Genomic DNA, 19,351 nt, shown 5'->3' with positions numbered 1-19,351 from the left:
GCTTGAAAATATCACTAGAAGGGAAAACGAACCCACCTGCATCCAACGCAAACAAGCACACCCTACAATTTCCCCAGAAATTGTACCTTCTCTAGTTCTATATGGTAGGCTAGTATTCGTAAAGCAACACTGACATAAGATGCTGCATTGGCTAAAGTTGTTTGGATGCACGTTGTTTTAACAAGGAGGCAAAGTTGTGCATTACAATGCAGACATGACAATTATTGCATTTATTCATTTTACATTTATTTATTTTACATGAATAAATATACATGAATACATTTACATTTATGCATTTAGCAGACGCTTTTATCCAAAGTGACTTCCAAGAGAGAGCTTTACAGAAGAGCATAGGTCACTGATCATAACAACGAGGTAGTCCCAAACATTGCAAGCAGCCAAAACATGAAGCATACATTGTGAAAAACTAAACTAGTGCCAAAAGGGAAGACCCATAAGAGCATGCAGTTATACAAGTTTACAAATTAAAACAACATGAACCACAAAAAAGTGCACTACTGTACCTGTGGAAGAACAATCAATAGTAAAATATTTCACAGCGAGTACAAGACTTAACTTCGTTATAACTAACCTACAAGAGCAACAAGTCACTCAATAAGAGTCATTGTGATCCTGGAGGAAACTAGCAACAGGTCTAGCCAAGCATTCCTAAGTGCCGTTGTACTCCCGGAACAAGTGTGTCTTGAGCCTTTTCTTGAAGGTGCGAGACAGTCGGTGTCCCTGATGGAGGTGGGGAGCTGGTTCCACCATTGGGGGGCCAGGCAGGAGAAGAGCTTGTGTTGGGACCTGGCAGTCTTGAGCGGTGGGACCACCAGGCGGTTGTCTGAGGAAGACCGTAGGTGACGGGTGGGGGTGTAAGGTTGCAGGAGAGACTTGATGTAGTCGGGTGCAATCCCGTTCACTGCTCGGAAGGTCAGTACCAGGTTCTTGAATCTGATACGGGCGTTGATGGGTAGCCAGTGGAGAGAGATGAGGAGCGGGGTAACATGGGAGCGTCTGGGAAGATTGTCGACCAGGCGGGCCGCTGCGTTCTGAATCCTCTGAAGAGGGCGGGTTGCACATGCTGGGAGACCAGCGAGCAGCGAGTTGCAGTAGTCCAACTTGGAGAGGACCATTGCTTGGACTAGCAGCTGGGTGGAGTGCTCAGACAGGTATCTCCTGATCTTCCGGATGTTGTAGAGGGTGAATCTACAAGACCGGGAGACTGCGGCAATGTGGGCCGTGAGGGAGAGCTCGTCATCCATGGTAACCCCAAGGTTCCTGGTTGAGGATGAAGGGGTCACCATCGCAGATCCCAGGGTGATTGACAGATCATGGGAGATGGAGGGTTTAGCCGGGATGATGTGAAGTTCTGTTTTGGCGAGGTTCAGCTGGAGGTGGTGCTCGGTCATCCAGGCAGAGATGTCTGCGAGGCAGGCCTCAATCCTAGCTGAGATCCCCGGAATACATGAATGATGCACTCTGGTTAGCTTTCGCTTGCTAGCCATTGACTTCTCAATGTTTCTGTTTGGCGCACATGGCTATACGTGCACAGGACTGGCTGGCTCCGCTTGGCAAAAACATTTGTGAATAAATGTTTTGAAATCAGAATACTGGACATTGTGAGCCTAAAAATGTTTTTGTGACTATATTATTTATTTATTTTGAAAAAAATTGAGACCCCCTTCAAATTTTGCTTTTGAGGCTTTCAGTGGGGCTCATTGGTTAATCGGGGGGGTCGAGCCTCCCCGGACCCCACTCATATTTTGCACACTGCCCCAAACATACATTTCCTTTATACGAAGAAAAAAAGTTACCACAAAACCTCTATTTGGAGTACACCCCAATGGTTAATACTTATTCATGGCTAAACTCCTGAGTCTTGAATCTGACAGATCGTTGTAAAAGTTATGTTTTTATCATATGGTGGTAAATCCTGGCTCTTTGTGCCCCAGTGGTTAAAAACTTCAGAAAGAAAGGCATGCTTGAAAGTTGACCAAACTACTTGTGAAACATTAATTTAAGGGTACTTGAGACCAAATCTGCAAATTCAATGCTTGGTGATTAGAAGGGGGAATGGGATATCGCAATTTGTACAGATAAACATAGCCTACATACGAAACATTACAGCTAATATAGGTTGATCGACTTCTATGGGAACTACGCTAGAAAATGCCTACTGAATGAAGTTGGAAAATAGGGGTAGTTTGCTTCTGACAATGTTCACTGTCTATTAATTGTCCTTCTTGGTAGGCTGCCAACTTTCATTTGCACACAATGCGCTACTGCTCATGAGTAACCTGAGATCCACAATGGGACATGGGAGTCCCAATGTTACAGTCAGAAATAAAAGGATGAATTTCAATTTTTTGGGGAGAATTTCCACACAAGTTACTCTTGCCTCTTGTATTTGCAATAGGCCTACTGGACTGTGCTCTGACAATAAATAATGAATAGAATCAGAATGGATTATTTGCCATGAAAGTTTGCACAGACAAGGAAGGGCTGGGATGATGGTATTGAAGGCAGAGCTGAAGTCCACAAACAGGATCCTGGCGTAGGATGCTGGGGAGTCCAGGTGCTGTAGGGTGAAGTGGAAGGCCATGTTAACTGCGTCGTCCACAGACCTGTTGGTTCTGTAGGCAAACTGCAGGGGGTCCAGTAGAGGGTCTGTGATGGATTTAAGGTGCGCCAGCACCAGGTGCTCGAAAGACTTCATTACCACAGAGGTCAGGGCGACGGGTCTGTAGTCATGTCCAGTTGGCCTGGGCTTTTGGGGCACAGGGATGATGGTGGAGGACTTGAGACAGGCTGGCATGTCTCCAGGGAGGTGTTAAAGATGTAGGTGAACGCCGGAGACAGCTGGTCAGCACAGTTTTTGAGGGTGGCAGGGGAGACAACGTCCGGCCCAGCTGCTTAGCGTGGGTTCTGCCTCTTGAAAAGTCTGTCGGAAAGCCCCGGAGAGCTTGACGTGCACTTCCTGAATTTTCTAATTATACGTCGCAATTTCGGATAGTTAGGATACCCCCTTGGCTGTGATTGGCCAGTATTAAGAACCGCTTGCTTCAGGGGCGGGGTTGCCATGATAAACAGAACAAACAGAATCCTTTGACCGCCATTGCTGTAAGTTTTTACAATTCATATTTCAGCTAAACAGTACATGTAAATCAACATCTGAATTAAAATGTGACGAGAAATGGGCAGTGTAGTTGCTGAAAATTTGTGTTTTTTTAATGAAACGGCTAATTTGTGCATTTGCTCCGACTTCTCGATAACCGAAGGTAGCCGGATCGATTCCCCACCGTGCCAAATGAAGTTGTGTCCTTGGGCAAGGCACTTCACCCTACTTGCCTCGGGGGGAATGTCCCTGTACTTACTGTAAGTCGCTCTGGATAAGAGCGTCTGCTAAATGACTAAATGTAAATGTAACCTAGGTAAATAAACCCTCGACGACAACATCCACACAAAGACGGTTTTTGTAAGGTCATCTTTGACAAAAAAGCGTTGCGCCACCTACTCTTCTGGCGTTGAATTGTTTTCAGCACCCACAGCCTACGGAGAACCATTCGTCCGTATCCGTCCGCCCGCCCATCCGTAAACGGAGTCGGAGTAGCATATTGCGGCCTTAACCCTCAACGTGTGTGACATCCTCTATAATAAATTACATTTTGCTGAATGATTGAATGGCTAGATTACAATATTTCTAACTGCCACATACATGCTATCAGTAGTGATGGAGAGCTCTTGTGCCAGGGAGTATCTTTCAGGAATGAAGAGTAGCTCCAACTTGTCTGAATTCAGTTTCAGGTGGTGGAGACAGACATGAGGAGCCAGACATGCCAAGTTTATTTTCTTAACTGGGGTGGGACAAAGAAGTGTCATCAGTGTAGCAGTGGCATGAGAAGCTATGTGATCTACTGTAGATGGAGATGAGAAGGGGTCCCAGCACAGAAACCTGCGGGACCCATAATTAGGAGGCAAAGTGCTGAAGAGGAACAGGGGGGGGGGGGGTAGCTAGTTTGAGGTCTGAGGAGGAGCTGGATGCTATGCTCATTTCAGCTGACGCCGGGGGGTGAATGAGTCTCGAATGCTTGCCACCTTCTCATAGTTGACCCTTAAGTCATCAGCAATGAGGAATTCAGGGGAAGGGGTTTTGTAAGTGTGTAAATACGTGAAAGCTACTCGCATACTCATTTATGTCAACATTGATGTGTAAAAGCTATGTCTACTAGGAGAAAGGTCAGCGACAATTTTTTTTTGACTAAATAGACTACTTCAGACGTTGTACAACAGCAATAACCATGGCTACATAGGAGAAGGCTGGCTATTGCTAATGTATGTATTTGTCTCATTGTGAGCCAGCTCACGTTTGCTCTTTAAAATGTACCGCTGTTGTGTAAGCTTCTACTTCTTTGCTGTTAACTATTTTTATCTCTCAGCACGTCAGAGGATCTTTGGTATACCGCCCTAAATTTTTTGTTGGTATTGCACCTTGAGTATGCCTATATTTAAGGGCCAGAGATGTGTATGTATACTACGCACCAAACAAACGCTGGATATGTGCCGCAGCCATTCAGCGTATGCGTACACATACTTAGCGTGAAGTCTATTTTGGCCTTAAGGGAGGTGGAGAAGGTAGAGGAGAGTGCATGGTACTAGTTTAGATTTTTTTAAAGAGTTCATCTGAATTTATGGAATTGCAAGAGACATTAAGGCATGCTTTTGTAATAATAAAATGCATCACTCACCTCAGACTTTCATTCTCCCCCCAGGTACCCTCTGGGTGGCCAGAGCAGGGCTGGATAGAGTTCCGGGGGGCTGTTCTGTCTTACAGAGAGGGCATGCCCAATGCCCTAGATGGCTTGAGTCTGGTGGTCCGTCCTGGAGAAAAGATTGGAATTTTGGGCCGCACTGGCTCAGGCAAGTCGTCCCTGTTCATGGCCCTTTTCCGTATGGTTGAGCTCAGCCAGGGTCAGATCTTACTGGACGGATTGGACACGACCCATGTGGGACTTGCCCAACTCAGGTAAAAATGGGTTGGGCTTATGGTGAGGATGGGGGTTGAAGCACTTTAATGTTTTAAATGTAAATAGTACCTTTATTAATAATAAAGATTCAGTGTTTGCAAAATATACAACCACTTTCTTCTCATTGAAACATGACACATTACCTTGTTGCATTTAAAAGAAAATTTACAAGAACCCGTTCTGCTAATACACCTTCAATAATGTGAATCAAATATTTTTAAATGATGGGGCCATGTTAGATCCACATTCAACAATATTATTCTGCTCATTGCAGGTCCAAGCTGGCTATCATCCCCCAAGACCCGTTCTTGTTCAATGGGACAGTTAGGGAGAACCTGGACCCTTGTGGACGACATTCAGATCACAGTCTGGCAGACGCCCTAGAGCAGTGCCACCTCAGTCAAGTCATCAACAGCATAGGTGTGTAGCGGGGTGTGGTTGTATAAGAAAATATATACTCGATCTATAATAAAGTATTGAGTTATCAGAGAACCAAGGAAACCTTTGGTTAATATGTAATTATCAGTATTCTGAAGGAAGTAATTCATTCTAAGAGGCAGATTGTAACAATAGTGAAGACGCACACGTCAAAATATATTTTACAAAGGTTTTATTAAAGTAAATATGGATAGTATGAACAAGTTATATTATGAATTTGATATGAGAGATTGTTTTCAATGAACAGAATGAAATGGTCTAACTTAAAGAAAGACAGAAAGAAAGACAGTCGATGATTACATTTACATTTACTTTTAGTCATTTAGCAGACGCTCTTATCCAGAGCGACTTACAGTAAGTACAGGGACATTCCCCCCGAGGCAAGTAGGGTGAAGTGCCTTGCCCAAGCACACAACGTCATTTGGCACAGCGGGGAATCGATCCGGCAACCTTCGGATTACTAGTCCCCGCGGATTACTAGACTCCCTCACCGCTCAGCCATCTGACGCATCCTTACAAATCATAAACATAGCTCACGCCAATGCTATGGGGAGGAAAGAGTGTTAGCCATAGCTTCTGTATTGATCAGGGTTGATCAATGAGGTTGAGGGCGTCCAAAGCCCATTTGAAAAATATCAGAAGTCAAAGCGCGGCAGCGCTGCAGGGATCATTAAACTCAGTCTGCGTGATTTCAGTCAGGTCGCAATTAGAATTGTGGTTTGGATACCTCTATTGTTCAGGTAGTGGGCCAATCACTAATCTTGTTGAATCCCAGGAGAAGATTGGTGAGATCCTTTGGAATGCCTATCCTGACGGCGTTTACCACAGCTTTGTTGGTATTGCTGGACTCGCGGTAGCAATGGACTAACAAGTGATTGTTCGTTGTTGGTTTTTATAATCCGAATAAGTGGGAGTATCTTTGTGTAGATGTGAGAGTTCATTGGTCACTTCATCGGCTTGGGTGTTGTCCAAGCGGATTCACAGATGTGTGAATGGAATATAACTTTTTTCTTCAGAAATTCTAAATGGCGGCCGCATCAATTTGGCTGTTATCACAAATGATGATGGGTCACACACTGGACGTCCCAAGATATCATGAGACAAAGGAATCACTTAATAAAGGCAAAAAAATCTACAGTTATTGGCCAAAACACAATTTAGATTCCTGTGGCCACGCCCAGGGATCACATGACACCAAATTGTTTGGACATACTCAGAAGAGGGTTCTGAGTCAACCTACCAAGTTTAGTGTTGATTTCTCAAAGAATTGCTGAGATATGAGGCAACTTACTGTTTGGTTGCTTTGTTGACGATTTTGATTGGCTGTACCGGACAAACGGTTTTGAAAATCAAAAATCTTTGAATAACTTCAGTGAGGGTTGGTCTGACGATTATGTGTGCCAATTCTGGGGAAGATTTGACAAAAATTGGAGGAGAAGCGAAAAAACGTGTTTTCTTAAAATTCAAAATGGCGGAAAATCTATTATCAGAAATTGACGTCATAGAACTCGTCTTGAACGAGGGAATCCAATGGTACCTCATTTTTGAAAATCGGTCATAAGGTTCAAAAGTTACTTGTGTAAACACAAGTCCAACTTTGAACCGTTGGTGGCGCTAGAGTGCTCCAATGGGAGACATGAAACATGGTGGATATAAAGAGGGGACTGTGCTTAATGAGTGTGCCAAATTTCACAAGTTTTTACCATACGGTTCTAGGGGCTGCCATAGAGGAGAGGAAGATGATAATAATAATAAGAAAAGGTAGAAACACTTAAGTGGCTTCGCTGCTTGGCCACCAAATATAGCTGCAAGCAATAGTGACAGGTCCCAAAGAGTGTGCCAAATTTCATAAACTTCTGACACAGTGGTTCTAGGGGCTGCCATAGACTTCCATGGCAGATGTGTAATAATAAGAACTAGAGAGGGTACAATTTCTGGGGAAATTGTAGGGTGTGCTTGCTTGCGCAGGCAGTGGCCTAGCCTAGCCTACTGTATGAATGAATGAACAAACTAAAGAAAAAATATTAAGCCTGAAGGAAATGTGGGAATTAGGTTAAACTAAAACAAGGAATGTGATATGAAATGTATGATGAAATTTGGCTAGCAATTTCGCCAAGCAAATACCAAGAAATAGGTTGCCGCGGTTTGTCTTTCAACTACAGTTGCAAAATGCGTGATGAGACTGAGCTTGAATAGCTTCGGCGAGTTTTGTAGTACAAAATCGCTGTCAATCAAAAGGAGATGCAGTCTTTCGACAGACCCTCCAATCATCACGCGGAAACCCAGCGTCCAGCCCAGCCCACTCCTCCGTTCACCCCCAGGGCGGGACATAATCGCATCATTTATCCAATGACCGTATAGCTTTGAAGCACTGAAAACAACTGTTCACAGCAGGCCCATTGAAGTCCATGGAAGCTGAGCTTCCACAGGGAAATGCACTGTGGCGCTATGGGAAAGTATGAGACGGAAATCAGTCAGTCAACCTGCTAATATATGTAGCTGATTCTGATCGAACTGGTCTTCGATATGAACGTGTTCTAACAAATTTAAATGTAAACACAATAGTAAATATTTGACCATTAATATGTTTAAATGTTACGGGAAACCGAGCTTGAATAGCTTTGGTGACTTTTTATAGTACAAAATTGCTGTCACTTAAAAGGAGATGCAGTCTTTCGACAGACCCTCCAATCATCACGCGGAAGCCAAGCGTCCAGGCCAGCCCACTTCTCCATTTACCCCCAGAGACGCTGAGCGTCCAAGGCGGGACATAATTGCAGCATTCATCCAATGACCGTATAGTTTTGAAGCACTGAAAACAACTGTCCACAGCAGCCCCATTGAAGTCCATTGAAGCTGAGCTTCCTCAGGGAAATGCACTGTGGTGCTACGGGAATGTATGAAATGGAAATCAGTCAGTCGACCTGCTAATATATGTAGCTGATACTGAACAAACTCCTCTTCGATATGAACGTGTTCTAACGCAGTTAAAATGTTAACACAATAGTAAATATTTGACCATGATTTTTTTTTATGTTAGGGGAAGCTGAGCTTTCCTTGCAGTCTTAAAGAAATGGCCACTGTTTTCAGGTGGGTCCGTTTTCCCTTCTAGTGATATTTTCAAGCATTTAGCCTACTCTTATACCCCCTTTCCACCAAAGTGAACCGGGAGCTAGTTCAGAGCTGGTGCTAGAGCCAGTTCGGAGCATGGTTGCCACTCGACTATGCGGTCTGTACCGGGCAACATTCTCACTCAAATTTCAAGACTTTTGTGACCCAAATCATTTGTATTATCCGTGTGGTCCTTTTGCCATTAAAATTCTATGCTTTGCCGGTTTTCTGCAGCCACATTGCGCGCGCATTCCGAATGTTTACATTACAATCGAGAATAATAAAAGTAGGAACAAATTTACAAATGACCAGTTTCATCAATAAAATAAGCACATTTTCAGCAACTACACTGCCCACTTCTCGATACATTTTCATTCAGATTCTGATTTACAAGTACCGTTTAGCTGAAATATGAATTGTAAAAACTTTGCAATGGCGGCCAAAGCGTTTTGTTGGTCACGGTAACCCCGCCCCAAGCGGTTCTTTGTTGGTTCGTAAACTAGACCAGCTCCGAAGTGGTGCTCGTTGCGAACCACGTACGAACCACTTTTCCGGTTCCCAGTCTGTCGAAAGAGGAAGAACTGGTTCGCGATTAGGCACCGGCTCCGAACCGGCTCCCAAAATGCGTTGGTGGAAAAGGGGTATTAGTGCATAAATCATTAAGAACACCCTTTGAAACAAGCGAACCCCCTTTGAAACAAGCGAACCCCCTTTGAAACAAGCTACTGTAACAACGTTACAGCGACACTGGTAGTATTTCAGATGGAATTGCGATTCAAATGGTACCGTCTGCCTACTGAAAATATGCCCCCCAAAACGTAAATAAGTTTAATATTAATTTAAGGGGACATGGCTAATTAAAAAGCAGTTTTCTACAGTCAAGCTAGCTGCTGTTGCTAGCCAAACTTCACTGATTGTTTGAAAGCGCCGGAAATGTGAACGTTTCTTTTTACATAATAAAGTTTAGCCGTGGCATTGAATACAGTAGACTACTACACATTGCCATTGCCAGTGGGCGACATAAAGATGAGTCTGACTCTAACCGTGCGAGTCCACTACAGCGGCGCGGAGCGGCGGCTTCCAATCCATTCTCAATTTAACCGGGCGTTGACGCGCGCGTATGCTCCCACAATGCCCTCAGGAGCGTCAACGCCCACTTTCATTGAAAATGAATTGGAGTCCGACACCCACTCGCCGCCCGCTCTGCTGCAGTGGACACGCACCATAAGGCTAACGTTAAAACAAGACGCGGTCTCAATCAAATTCCAAGTTTTACACAAAATACAAAAATACGCTGACCCGCTGGTTGTCTTCGCAATCGCCATAACACTGATCTCCCTTTTGATGTAGAATTGACCCTGGTACGAAATTACGAAAATACTCATCAGACGCAGATCGACAACAGCTGCCGCAATCTTCCATGGAGGCTGACTGGGCTCTCACGTAGCAAACAAATCAAAGTTTTTACAGAAACCTACATAAAAATCTCACCACCTGGCTGTCTTCACAATAGTCATATCGTCATAACATTTCCATCTTTCTGTTTTTTCGTGAAAATTGAACTACAAAAAAAAAATTGAACTACAAAATTACGTAAATACTACCATGACGCTTTCTAGCATGGCTGCTGCCTAAAAGACTAGGCGGTCTCACGGGCAACCCGCACTCGCTCAAATTACAAAGACTTTCACGACCTAACTCAAAGATCCGAGATTGCAGTTCCAATCAAAATAGCTTTCTCAACAAAGTCCAATGGTTGAGAATTTTTGGGAGTGGTATTTTTCACTCATAATCCAAGCTCCAGCTTGCGCGCCTGAACGTCTTTATGACGTTGTATCCATGCGTCGTTGCTAACGTGTGCTGACGTAGTGACGTAGGCTAGCAGAGTACCCTTCGTTGACAAAATACACTTTTTTGCGACAAAAACGTTGTAACCTCCTAAACTATGCAACGGAACGTAAATAAAAATACAAGCAACTCAATCGGGACCAAGACAAACATTTTGACACCAACGTTGTCTATGTAGTGCAAATAGTCCCGTTTTTTTAGGGGTGGGAAAAGAATTATAATAAAAATATATATGTATATAATAATATATATGAAATAGTTTTCTTCTCATTTCCCCTGCAAGATGGTGATCAGCAGCCTCATAGTTGAATCAAAACAAATACATTTGGCAGACCGGTGTAAAAATTTACTTAATCTCTATGACTTAACCGTCCTTTTCCCTGCTAGTGATATTTTCAGGCATTTAGCCTACTCATATTGCATTCAATAAAGAACCCCCTTTGAAGCTTATTCTGACAACGTTACCAGCAGTAGCTATCTCAGATGAAATCGCGATTCAAATAGTACCATCTGCTAACTGAAAATATGCCCCCAAAAACGTAAATAAGCTTGACATTTATTTAGGGGAAAATCCCTCATTCATAAAAATCTCAGTGGTAGCGATCATTGTCAGTAACAAGGCAAAATGCGATATAGCCCTGTGTGGAGAAGCTGCCCCGGTAAATTGTACTACTACAGTACAGTACTAGACTGTGTTCGTCTTGGTAGCGATTGCTTTGGTTGAATTCGATTCAACGTTCCGTTGTACGGTTTAGGCTGAAATTAATTATTTTCATGAACAGTTTGATAACGTTTAGGCTGTGGCAATGGAGTTCAGGTTAGGAGTCACTAGTCAGATAGTTTCACCTATTGAAAGACTTTTGATTTAAGTAAGGGTAGTGCCAAACACATGCCGCCGTTTGACTTCCTACTGTAAACAGCGGTGCCTGTGGAGATGTTTTTGTCAGCTACGTAGCTATAGACTAGGCTACAGCATTGCAGTGAGCTACACTGGTTTGAAACCACAGGTAATGATAATTTGGTAATGCTTCAGGGAAATAGTAGACTACTGTTTCCGAAAATAGATGTACCTCCTTTATAATATCAGCTTATACTGTACATTACACATCACAATTGTGTGTCATGTCACAAGATAAAATTAGCAAATAGTTATAACCCAGGCCTCTTTGCTTGTGGCGTTTCTGCAGCTGCATTGCAGTAAAGCAGATAGCCTAGCTATCTCCCAGAAGTTAACGAGCTGCTAATGTTCTGCTCGAGATAGTCACGCGAGTTTTCGTGATGTTAGTGACTTTAGTAGTGTCAGTGACTGTGGCTAGCAAGTTAGCCACCGTTAGCTTCACTTTTCGCCACAAAAACTAAATTTTTACTTAAACTGTGCAACGGAACGTAAATAAAAATACAAGCAACTCAATCGCTACCAAGACAAAACTTTTGATACCTAGGTTGTCTGTGTAGTCCAAATATTGACTGAGGCTTAGGGGGACAAAAAGAAATAATAACTAGTAAAGGCTGTTCCTGCGAAACAGCAGTGAGAATGCTGAAAACCTGAATGGGGATAGCTGACCATCCTCAAAAAGCGAACATTTCCTAGAAAGTTATAAGCTGAAGCTTCAACGCAACCAAAAGGTATTTTTGAAAGGGGCTGGAGCAACATTACAATAATGATTTGAAAGGATTTACCATTACTTTTTAAGGAAGAATAACAGCATAAAACTACAGTAAAGAGAAGAAAAATGCAAACAGAGAAATAATTCAGAATAATTTTTTTGTTGTTGTAGAAAGTCATTTGCTCAGGTTTCAAAAGCCCTGAAATGTATGTTAGAAAGGACCTGCAGCGAGATGAAGGCAGAAAAGTACAGAAAAGAGGAGAAAAATGCAAAAACAAAAGTAAAAAAATCAGAAAGAATAGAAACAATGCATACAAATGTGAAAATGTTGCGGATTCTTTTTTGCTGGATTTTCAAAAGGCAAGATGAAGGCAGAAAACAGAAGAAAAGAGAAGAACAATGCTAAACAAAAAGGAGAAAATTCCGAAAAATTTGCTGCAGGAAAATTTGAAAATATGGCAGAAAACCAGTTGCTGAAGTCTGAGTTGAACAAATTTTAAGGTAAAAGGACAACACTGGAATGATTTCAACTTGCTGGAAAAAAGGCAGAATTTATTAAATGGTTGAAAAAAAGTTATAAGCCCTATTAGAAAATGTTAAAGGTTTAAAGAAGGAGATGGGAGATGAATTCTGATTAATTATCTTTCAATCCTTATAAAATGAAGTCACCTAAAGATGCTAAATAAGTTGAGAAAAGGGAAACATTTGCAGAAATGTAGTGGCTGGAACTCTTTTCAGAGCTGGACAGTACTTGTGGAAGGACGTGAAGCTGAATTAGCATTGAAAAACAAACTACTGTAAAACAGTACTGTAAAAAAGAACAGTGCTGAACAATACAGTGTAAATAAGTTCAACTGTAAACAAATATATATTTAAAGAAGCCAATATGACCATTGGTATGTACTCTGATATTAGAAGGAAAGGAATAATTGAAAGCTTGGATATATATATCAACTCTAACAAGGCCTGTTTCTTGTATTGAAAGTGCTCGAAAATTAGCTTGTTTAATGTATGGTCAGGGTTCATACACATTTTGACCAACGGATTTCCATGACTTTTCCATGCCTTTTCCATGACTTTAAACCAAATTTCCATGACCAAACTTTTTGTAAAATCTTGGTGTATACGTTAAAACGTTGTATTACACCGCTGTTCGTAATACTGTAGAATGCTCCATTCACCTAAATGGGGCTTCCCAACGTTCTTCGGTGAACAATTTTTTTACATTTGAACTTTGCTATGCATATTTGACCGCTGTCAATGGAAGTGGCCTTTTTGCCTCAGATTCACATCTTTTGTAGCACTCCGCAAGCAGTCCGGTAACTTTTCAACCCCAGCGTACTCCGTTGCTTAGCGACGTCAGCTGATTTGAAGCCTAAAGAATGTTCAACGTCTATGAAGTTCAACGTCAAACTATTTTTCTGCTGATCAACACTACGAACGGTAACAAATAAATTGTAAAAAGACACTGTGTTAAGTTGTTTTTTTGACAAGTAGGCGTGTAATAAGCGGCATAATGTATAGAACGCCGGTCATAGTCGAGAAAATAAACCCCTTCAGCCCACATTACCTCCGCAGTTAGGACTTCATTTTTTGTCACAGCATCGGTTATCGACCCCTGCTGCTAGTAGGCGTAGCAGTGGACCTCCCTGTGGTGAGAAAGCCGGTGATGGGTGCTGCTGTAGCTTTGCTAGCAGCAGCGCTCTGATGTTTGCTACCTTGTGAATGGCTAGTTAATGCCGGCTCTCCCATGTTTGAAATGTCTAATGATTTTCCACCACACAACCGACATTTTGCCGGGTCTTTGTCTGTTTAATGTATCTTTCCATTTGTAGCCAAGCATCGTTAAAGCTACACTTTCCTGGCATTTTGAATTATCCCTCGCGCTTCTCTGAGTTACTGTTGCTATGGCCATCTAACTTTTCAGTTAGTATGAGAGCGTATGCCTGCTTACATTTTTAACGTATTTCTTTTAAACGCATGTGAATTATTTAAAACTCAGCGTAAATGAACAACATGAAAATATGATAACAACTTTCCATGACTTTTCCGAAACTTTTGGGATTACATTTTTTTCAAGCACTTTTCCAGGCCTGGAAATAACCATTTAAAAATTCCATGACTTTTCCAGGTTTTCCATGACCATACGAACCCTGATGGTGGACTGAGAAAAACATATTTGTTAGTCAAAGCGGAGCGAGCGGATGTCGAGGGAGAATTCCTACTGTGTTAGATTTACTGCTTCAAATTGAAAATGGAGAAGATATTTAGAGTAAGGACAAGTTGAGTCAGATGGCTGAGCGGTGAGGGAGTCGTAATCAGGCTAGTAATCAGAAGGTTACCGGATCGATTCCCCGTCGTGTCAAATGATGTTGTGTGCTTGGGCAAGGCACTTCACCCTACTTGCCTCGGGGGGAATGTCCCTGTACTTACTGTAAGTCGCTCTGGATAAGAGCGTCTGATAAATGACTAAATGTAAATGTAAGTTACTTAACATCTGTGTTCAATATCGTCAATTAAACTTTCCGGTTAGTTTGTTCGTAGGATTAACGCCAGCTGCAGCAAACACTTACTTACCCCAGCCCCGGTTTGGCTGTTCGTAACAGTCAGCTATGACAGTCTTGAGCTTATAGAAAAGATCTAGCTAGATTATGTACACTTTAAGCTCAATGTACATATCTTGTTTGGCCAATCTGGTCGATTGTGGGAAAAAAAGCAGTTTTTAGTTATGGAGAGCAATCGCGCTAGCTCGACTATAACAGTGCGTTTACACTGCAGCAACGCGAATCGCTTGACATCGCTCGCCTTCCCACAGTTCACCACGCTCGGGGGCGTATCAAACAGATTATAGAATTGTAGTTCTCTAAAGTCACTGTTGTAGTTGTCATGGCCAAGTGTGCAGACTTGGGTTTACGTACTCGCAACATCGATCAAAATACAACTTGTATACAAAATACTAAACTGTTTAATAGACATACACGTTGACATGTGTAAAAACGTTTTATTATACTACTCAAAGTCTCTGCTAATTTGTCGATACGACTAGGGAGTTCCAGCCGGGCTAACTAGCTAGTTACCACAGTACGAAGTTATGTAATGTGAGGAGAGACTGAATTTGAAAGTACAAAAAATCCACCAGGAGCACCGACAAGGTCGGAAACCCTGCGCCATGTATTTGTACAAATACAGAGACGTATCGTACAGGACTGGATATGCAGCCACACAGGCGATTAGTTTCTCCTCCATCTAAAAAACTGAAAGCTAGAAATATTTACCATGGTTGCTACGTGTTACGTGCACGCCTAGTGGCGGGGTGAGAGGGAGGTTTAGAGTCCTTTTCGAGAGTAACTTTTAAATATAACACTTCAGTGGCGCGGTGGCCATGCACATGGTGGTGATTGGAAAGGGGAGTGGAACGGTGTCCTGATTGGGGCCCGGGTAATTAAGGGGAGGAGTTTATTGTTTTTAAACTCCCGGCTGGCGGAAAGATGGGGGGGGAACCTCAGAGATGTTGTGAGAGAACGTCACTATCGATGCCGACCGGTTGTTCCCCTGGGTTTTCATGACGATCCATATTTCTGTTGCACACGCCGTGCTTAATGTATAGACCATTTATCTAATCTGATCAACCCGACCAACCGCGAGCGAGCTATCCGCCAAACCGAACGGCGGCATGCGCTGTCCTGGAGACCGGGGTGGGAGTCTACTTGAATGGGGTGAGTGTTCCCGTCTTCTCTTTCCACTTTCCACCTGTTGGGGCCTGCCGCTGTTTAGTGTAGCATCTGGTTTAGCTTTAATATTCCCCCCTAGACAACGACGACCGTAACACTACAATACGAGAAACAAGAAAACACTCCGATTTGCCATCGCGAAAATCGCTCTTCGTTTGCATAAAGTTGAGAAAATCTCAACTTGATCGCGTTGCGTCGCTACCCACAATGCACCACGCAAGCAATTTGCCTGGCTCTATTGAAAATTAGCAGAGCTCGAGTCACTGCAGTGTAAACACACCGTAAGAGAAAATAACAGAAATGTAGCTAGAATCCACACCTCAAACAAGTTAACCTAGACGCAAAATGTACGTCCAATCCCAAAAAATAAGGATACTTTCCGAGACCCAAGACTGCCGAAACCAGATGTCCTTTATGTCTGTGGTCAGAAATACGACTCTACCGGCAGTTTCTAAATCTTGTTTCTTTCGCTTTCTCTGACAAATTTTACCCACCTCTCCATTGAAGTTGGTAAGTGAATTTGAAAGACTGTTCTCGCATCAAGGCTCATAGCTGAAAATCTGTAAATTTGAGCTCTTTAGTAGTTACATTGGCTGAAAGATGTTTCCTACATTTTAAGGTATAATTTGTTTCTGTAAGTTAAACTATATGAAAGTTAGAGGAATTTGTTTGACAATTTAGTTTAATATCAGAAAAAGAGCTGCCAGCAGAGTGTGTGCTACTCTGCTGGCTGCTCATTCACAAAAATCTAGAAGGAGCAAACATTTTAATGTATTTGAAACTGTCATAATTCAAAATTGTTGAATATTTGAAAAAGCTCAATCATTCGGGAATAGCTGAATGTCTTGTGAACATTTTAGAGGTTGAATGGTGCCTCTAGCTGAAAGTATGCTGAAGTAGTTAAGTTTAAAAGAGGAGGAATTTTTGGAATGATTTGAAACGATTTACCATAACTTTTAAAGGGAGAATAATTTGCACAAAAACCTAATTATTTTAAAAACTATAAAAGTGAGAAATACCTAAATAAAGATAGAGCACACATTTCCTGAATTAGCTGATCGTTTTGATACCAAAATTGTAAGAATCGGTGAAAGTATGCAGGACTAGTTAAAGGACATGGAAAGAAACAGGAAAACAATGAGAAACAGGAAAACGAGAGTGCTGAACAAGAATAATATATATATGAGAGAACAAAGGTTGTGCCCTGGCCGAAGGCAAAGCACACCCAATAAGAAAAAGTAGAAACACTTAATTGGCTTCGCGGCTTGGTCACCAATAAAAAGAAAAGGAAGAAACACTTAAGTGGCTCCGCAGGTTTGCTGCTTGGCCACCAATGAAGTTGGGACGTTGTGTAAAACATGCATAAAAACAGAATACAATGATTTGCAAATCCTTTTCAACCTATGTTCCATTTAATTACACTACAAAGACAAGATATTTAATGTACAAACGTTAATATTTTGTTGCAAATATTCACTCACTTAGAATTTGATGCCGGCAACACGTTCCAAAAAAGCTGGGACATGTTTACCACTGGGTTACATCACCTTTCCTTTAAACAACACTTAATAAGCGTTTGGGAACTGAGGATACTAATTGTTGAAGCTTTGTATGTGGAATTCTTTCCCATTCTTGCTTGATGTACAACTTCAGTTGCTCGACAGTCCGGGGTCTCCGTTGTCATATTTTGCGCTTCATAATGCGCCACACACTTTCAATGGGAGACAGGTCTGGACTGCAGGCAGGCCAGTCTAGTACCTGCACTCTTTTACTACGAAGCCACGCTGTTGTAACACGTGCAGAATGTGGCTTGGCATTGTCTTGCTGAAATAAACATGGACGTCCCTGAAAAAGACGTTGCTTGGATGGCAGCATATGTTGCTCCTAAACCTGCATTTACCTTTCAGCATTAATGGTGCCTTCACAGATGTGCAAGTTACCCATGCCATGAGCACTATCACACCCCTATACCATCACAGATGCTGACTTTTGAGCTTTGCGCTGATAACAATCCGAAAGGTCCTTTTCCTCTTTGGCCAGAAGGGCACAACGTCCATAATTTCCCAAAACAATTCGAAATGTGGACTCGTCAGACCACAGCACACTTTTCCACTTTGCATCAGTCCATCTCAGATGAGCTCAGGCCCAGAGAAGCCGGCGGCATTTCTGGGTGTTGTTTATATATGGCTTTCGTTTGCATGGTATAGTTTTAACTTGCACTTGTTGATGGTGCGACAAACTGTGTTAACTGACAATGGTTTCCTGAAGTGTTCCTGAGCCCATGTGGTAATATCCTTTACACATTGATGTCGGTTTTTAATGCAGTGCACCCTGAGGGATCGAAGGTCACAAGCATTACGTGCAGAGATTACTCCAGATTCTCTGAATCTTTTGATGATATTATGGACCGTAGATGATGAAATCCCTAAATTCCTTGCAAATGTACGTTGAGGAATGTTGTTCTCAAACTATAGGGCTATTTGCACACGCAGTTGTTTACAAAGTGGTGAACCTCGCCCCATCCTTGCTTGTGAATGACTGAGCCTTTCGGGGATGCTCCTTTTATACCCAATCATGACACTCACTTGTTTCCAGTTAACCTGTTCACCTGTGGAATATTCCAAACAGGTGTTTTTTGAGCATTCCTTAACTTTCCCAGTCTTTTGTTGCCCGTCCCAGCTTTTTTGAAACGTGTTGCAGGCATCAAATTCAAAGTTAGACAATATTTGCAAAAAACAATCAAGTTTATCAGTTTGAACATTAAATTTATCGTCTTTGTAGTGTATTTAATTGAATATAGGTTGAAGAGGATTTGCAAATGCATGTATTCTGGTTTTATGTCCGTTTTACACAACGTCCCAATTTCATTGGAATTGGGGTTGTACTTAATAATGTATCTACACAACATTGATAAATGGTTTTGTTAGTAGATTACAATAAATCGGGATACATGTAACATGAAACATAAAAGTTAATGTTACATGAAGATAAATTAAAACAAAAAAAATCAACACAGAAAGGAAGAATAGCACACATTATCTCACATCCACATATCGTCCTTGCAGTGTCCATGAACAGTGTAGTCTTTGAAAGATGTTCGTACATTCATAAAGGTCAGTTTTGGAAGATCTCTTTGTCCTGGGTTCCTCTCTAGAGGCTGAGGAAGATTGGCCATTTTAATCTACCCCTTGGGGAGGGAGGGAGAGGGTCTCGTATCAACCTTTTGAAGCTCCTCCAGAGAGATAAGGCTTTGTATAATGCAGTCAGGGTTCTTGTACTGATTTGGTCTGCAGTACTGTGTCTTACTGAGGTGATCAGATTGTCATTGTGTTGAAGGTTTGGTTATACAGATAAAAACAAACAAATGGTGAAATGTAAGTGATTAATGTACAAAGTTTTTGTAAAATACATACCTCTTTAACCCCTCTGTATTCCTCAGGTGGGCTTGACGGTGAGGTGGGAGAGAGAGGGATGTTTTTCTCCCTGGGCCAGAGACAGCTGTTGTGTTTAGCTAGAGCTCTACTGACCAATGCCAATGTAAGAGTTTGTCTGCACCATTAATGCTCTTAAAAAGGTTTTGTATTGGTTG

General features: G+C 42.1%; 1 protein-coding gene across 3 annotated transcripts in view; it reads left to right on the top strand.

Annotated features, from left to right (window-relative positions):
- abcc10 (ATP-binding cassette, sub-family C (CFTR/MRP), member 10) overlaps nt 1–19,351 on the top strand; it is a 114,603-nt gene that overhangs the window by 94,365 nt on the left and 887 nt on the right. For all 3 annotated transcript variants that reach the window (XR_006957902.1, XM_047044313.1, XM_047044312.1), the window contains 3 exons: nt 4,773–5,026; nt 5,302–5,447; nt 19,202–19,299. Coding sequence is in view for 2 of the 3 variants with exons in the window: in XM_047044313.1 (XP_046900269.1) it covers nt 4,773–5,026; nt 5,302–5,447; nt 19,202–19,299 (498 nt within the window). In the remaining variant the exon portion in view is untranslated. The remainder of the gene's footprint in view (nt 1–4,772; nt 5,027–5,301; nt 5,448–19,201; nt 19,300–19,351) is intronic.

Source organism: Hypomesus transpacificus, chromosome 21 (assembly GCF_021917145.1).
Source record: "Hypomesus transpacificus isolate Combined female chromosome 21, fHypTra1, whole genome shotgun sequence".
NCBI classification, from domain to species: domain Eukaryota; kingdom Metazoa; phylum Chordata; class Actinopteri; order Osmeriformes; family Osmeridae; genus Hypomesus; species Hypomesus transpacificus.
The sequence above is the reverse complement of the archived record's forward strand: the minus strand, read 5'-3'. Positions and strand labels throughout refer to the sequence as shown.